Consider the following 4,826-nt stretch of genomic DNA (forward strand, 5'->3'; position numbering starts at 1 on the left):
GAAGGACGGCTTTCTGGCTTACTTTCAGCACCACCCTGCTCGTGTTTAGTCCTGAGAAAGGAAAATGAAAGGCAGCATCTTTGACATAAGTAGGAGCAAGAGTCACACAAATACAGTACAATAGAGGCCCAACACTAGCAATTGCCCAAACCCCAAGTTTACTAAGCAGATGCACACATGCATACACAGGCCAACACTGAAAAAGATTTACAGTGTAGTGTTATTTCAGGGCTCATCAACGAATAATGTACAGGTTTGAACAGAGTCCTCTCTGGTCCTCTCACACTTCAGGGAATACATGTGGTTGATTTATACAAAGAGTTCAATTGAACTCCAAGCTGATGCAGTAAATTGTCTGTGGTCGAAGGTGAAGGAGATGGAAGCAAAGTGTGAGGATAGAATATGTTTGAAAATGCTGGTCACAGTGTTTGAAACCTTAAAAAGAAGATCCAACAAGGTCCTGATAGCCATCAAACGGAACAGACGGAAAACATGCCAGTCATCAGGACAATAGTCTCGTTTTTCTATCCCCTGCCTTTTGGTTCCCATGTACAAAAAATCGCCCCTCAGTTCCCCTAAATACCACCTGCGATGGGGGAAGGTTAACTTGGGGAGCACAGTCAAATTTGAAGCCCTTTTTATTTGTAAGACAGAATCCACTTTTCCTGCTAAACACCTGTCAACTATATTCAACACAGACAGACAGATGAAGCAGATGAGCTGTCAGACTCATGCATTGGAAAGATAACAAACAGAAAACACAAAATCCCACAAAGTTATGCTTTGAAAGTGCTTTCACAGCACTTTGGTTGGATAATATAGTGCTCAAATGCCAACATGAAAGAGTCGAGCATAAAAAAAATACTTAAAAAGATCATTGACACCTGCCACCTCATGCAGCTGTGTAATTACAGCACAAATTTAAACCTTTTCTTAACTTGTAATCGAGGACAAAAGAAAGTCCACCCTCTGTGATTGCAATATTTATTACTAGATTGTAAAATTGCTCAACTCTAACCCCAAGTGTACAAAAATGCAAAACAGATTCCACCATGCCTTCATTTATGAAATAAAAGAAGTTAGATGCAAGTAAAATTTATGGTGGCCGTGACGTGTAAATGAACAACATTTGAAAAAACAGACTTTACATTTCAAATAATGCAACAAAAGCAACAAAAACACAACAACATTTGAAAAAGATGGAATTACATTTGAAAAAAACTGAATTACATTTGAAAATACTGAATTATATCAAGCCGTTTTATGTTGTTAATAAAGTTAAAAGAATATACACACAAACACACACAAAAAACACCACTTCCAGTTTTGTTTGATGTAATTCCATATTTTTTCCAAATGTAATTCCATTTTTTTAATTCTGTTTTTTCAATTGCGATTCCGGCCACTTCCACTTTGACCACTTTCACTTCGACCACTTCCACTTTGGCTTAATGTAATTCCTTTTTTTTTTAATTATTTATGTGATTCTGGCCACTTCTGCTTTGGCCTAATGTAATTCCATTTTTCCCCAAATGTGATTCTATTTTTTCAAATGGGATTCCGGCCACTTCCGCTTCGACCACTTCTGCTGTGGCTTAATGTAATTCAGTTTTTTTCAAATGTAATTCCTTTAAAAAATATATATAAAATTCTGTTTTTTCAAATGTTGTTAATTTACACCTCACTGTCACCGTAAAAATTAGAGCTGGACAACAGATAAAGATACCTCTCACTTTGTTGACCCATTTTATTTTAATCTCCCCTTTCCTTTATTCAGCACACAACCTTGCAAAATTAGAAAAGTGCTACCACTCACCATCATCGCTATCTTCCAAAATAATGACTTTGGCAGAGGGGAAATGGGGTCCCACCTGCCCACCCATGGGCAAACTGAGGCTGACATTGAAGCTTTCCTCCTCCTCATATAAGGAATCATCAATAATGATGACGCGGCAGATTTTTTCTCGTTCGTCTTTATCGAAGTACAGCACACTGGTGTGGTCCTTGGGTCGAGTAATGTAGTCAGAGTAGGACAGGACAGTGGTGGGGACGGTGCCAGTGGCTGTGCCTAAATGAATTATGAGAACAGAGTGGAAACATGATGAAGGTTCTTCTTGAAAGTTCTGTTATTATTTTATGTTTGCTTTCAGCAGTATTATCAATCTACTGGAATGAGAAAATAACATAAAAAAGGGTACAATTAATGTACAAAAGCAGCAAATCAACATGGTAATACAGAGAATGAAGTTCCCTTTTTTGTCTTATATAAAGAGTGATCTCACCTTGCTGAGTGTAACAAACTACCATAAGTTCCTGACTTGCATCTCCTGAACGTCTGACCAGCACTAACAGCTCTCCAATATCCTCCTCAATCCTAAATTCAGCTTCTGGAATAAAGACAATCGATTCTGTTTTGGAGAAAAAAAAAACCCACAACATTAAAGTCATTGATAACTGTATCAAACCAAATATTCATTAAATCAGCCATGTAAATGTAAAACTTTTTTCCAAATTTCCCAAGGTGCCAAATTCCTACCATCTCCTGGGTCCACAATCTCCACCGTTGCTATATTGGGATACTCCAGTACAGCCATGACAGGATCTGTAAGATGAATCTCAAAGGTCTCAGAGATTTCAAACTCCTGATCTGTGAAGATCTTAACCTTCCAGGCTGCTGTTGTCTGGCCCGGGTTGAACTGGACTTGCTTCTGAGCTTTACTACGAAAGTCCTTGTCCTGCTCAGCTGTTCCATCCTTGGTTGAAATACCTACAGGAGAGAGACATTTTGAAGGAATTTGACTCTTTTAAACCACAAGCAGCAAAATCCAAGCAGGATCGTTGAAGTTTGACAGCCGCAGCTAATCTGGCCTGGTCAGGCTGCCGCCTATGTGAAGGTTTGCTCTGTGTCTTGTGCACCCAGACTCTATTGCTTAGTGGACTGGATCGCAAATTGGATGTGATTTTTGAGAATTGCAGGCCATATGTGTCCCCTAGGACTCACTGGCAGGATGGATCAAATCTCAGGGAATATTTTCAGGCACGGATCAGTGGTGTGTCCACTTAATTTGGACCTTTCAAAATCTACGTGAGACCAGCAAAGACTCAAGGCAGATAAAAATTAAAGTTTTGCCTGGCTTCAAAACAAACGTTTATCTGAATTTGTCTCTCTTGGCTGGCCTTGCATGCCACCTTACCTCAATTTGCTTGGAGGCCATGTAATCTGACGCTCTGCCTCCCCCCCTCCCATCGAGGAATTCCAACTGATCAACCTGAGGAAACCAGCTGAATAAACATTGTGTCATGATTTCATGACTCTTGGAATCTCATCGACGCTGTCCTTGGCCATTCCCCAACATCCCTCGAGAATGTTTACAGATCTCACCCGAGAGAACTGGCTGATTATTCCATCCTTATCAGAACTCCTACAGTGCTCCCAAGAGTGTCCTTGGACACTCTTGGGAGCACTGTAGGAGTGCCCCTCAGTGTCCCTCACCTCCCTTGTCATCCCCCCTTTGTGGAATGTCTACGTCACCATGTGCTTGTATGTGCGAGGTGTTTTTTCATTATCAGGGTCTTTCTTCTCAGCCAAGAAGAAAGCATTTGATAGGAATTTTTTTGCCTCCAATTCCTACATGTGTTCAGTTTCACTACTTTTTTGTCTGTCTAAACAGATCTCATTTGTAAATGAGTCTTTGAGGCTAAACGTGATTTATCTGTCTAAATAAAGGTTGAATTGAATTGAATAATATTTAAGTCTATGTGGTCCTTAGATTCTTTTTTATGTTTGTCACTTCAAAATTTGGACTGAATCCATTTGACTTGGGACATGATCTTACAATGCAATGCATTCTGGGTACTTCAAGGCTAAATTTGAGTTTGTTTGACTGTTCTCTCAAGGCATTTGGTTGAACAGAGATGATGTAGTTCAGAAGCAAGTGGTATGCCGATGTCCCTGGTTCCTGAGGGATTTGAATAGTGAATATTTGTAGTTTTCAAGAAGAATGTTTTTCTGGAGTGGAATTGAACGGTATACAATGTTTTTGGTGCAAGGTATTCAAATGGGTAAAAGTTACACTGTTTATAAGAAGCGGCGGTGAGCTGTGCATTTTGCATCTGGGACTTCATTGGTGTCCTGCCTGAATTCATCCAACTCTTAATACTACCATTATAATGCCACAGCTATAGAAACCAGCAATAATTCACAGAAACACAGAATAATATGGTGCTGCATCACAGACAAGTGTTTCATGTATTGAGAATGAATGACGTATCCTTCAACTGAACCCATGCACCACATACATATTTACCAAAAGCATTAACATGGATATAATGAATTGACATTAAAAAAAAAAAGTGAATGAAATGCTCTTTACTCACCAAACATTTTTAATAATCTGTACACACATTATATCCTCTTTTTTTCCTCCAGAAGAGTTCAGTTCCTCTGTCTTACAGGTCATCACGACATTTCCATTTCAATAATAAGTCATTTTCTATCGCCATGAAGTCTGTTCTGTTGTGTTTCCAGCACAAGTTTTTATTTGCTTTATGTCTGAGAATGCTCACTTGACATTTAGCTTGTGCATGATGCTACAGATGCACTTTCTTAGATCTGACCGTCCAGTCAAACAATATTAAAATGCTGACGTTTTATAATGCCTGCTAGAAGACCCTGGTGTTGCCATAACATCAGAATAAACAAATTAACAGGTTCATTCCCATTTGTTTTAACCTACAAGTGCCTGCATTGTTGATTCTGAAGGCCTCAAGGCAGACTTCTTTGCACCTAGCAACAAATAACGGTTGTAATGTAATTGGATAAAAGC

General features: G+C 39.2%; 1 protein-coding gene across 1 annotated transcript; it reads right to left on the reverse strand.

The window, feature by feature from the left end:
- Positions 1 to 1,805: 1,805 nt before the first annotated feature.
- Positions 1,806 to 2,323, reverse strand: LOC119422477 (FRAS1-related extracellular matrix protein 2-like). Its single transcript, XM_037689851.1, has 2 exons — positions 2,283 to 2,323; positions 1,806 to 2,068 (listed from the first exon to the last, which is right to left on the reverse strand). The coding sequence occupies exons 1-2, from the start codon at positions 2,305 to 2,307 to the stop codon at positions 1,806 to 1,808; spliced, it is 288 nt and encodes a 95-aa protein (XP_037545779.1). The 5' UTR covers positions 2,308 to 2,323.
- Between the last annotated feature and the right edge of the window lie 2,503 nt (positions 2,324 to 4,826).

Source organism: Nematolebias whitei, chromosome 16 (assembly GCF_014905685.2).
Source record: "Nematolebias whitei isolate Nwh7 chromosome 16, NemWhi1, whole genome shotgun sequence".
Lineage (NCBI taxonomy): Eukaryota > Metazoa > Chordata > Actinopteri > Cyprinodontiformes > Rivulidae > Nematolebias > Nematolebias whitei.

Coding starts and splice junctions, on each gene's coding strand:
- LOC119422477 (XM_037689851.1), bottom strand. CDS start 2,307: ATGGTAGTTTGTTACACTCAGCAAG. Junction 2,069..2,282: donor AGTTTGTTACACTCAGCAAG/GTGAGATCACTC, acceptor TAATTCATTTAG/GCACAGCCACTGGCACCGTC.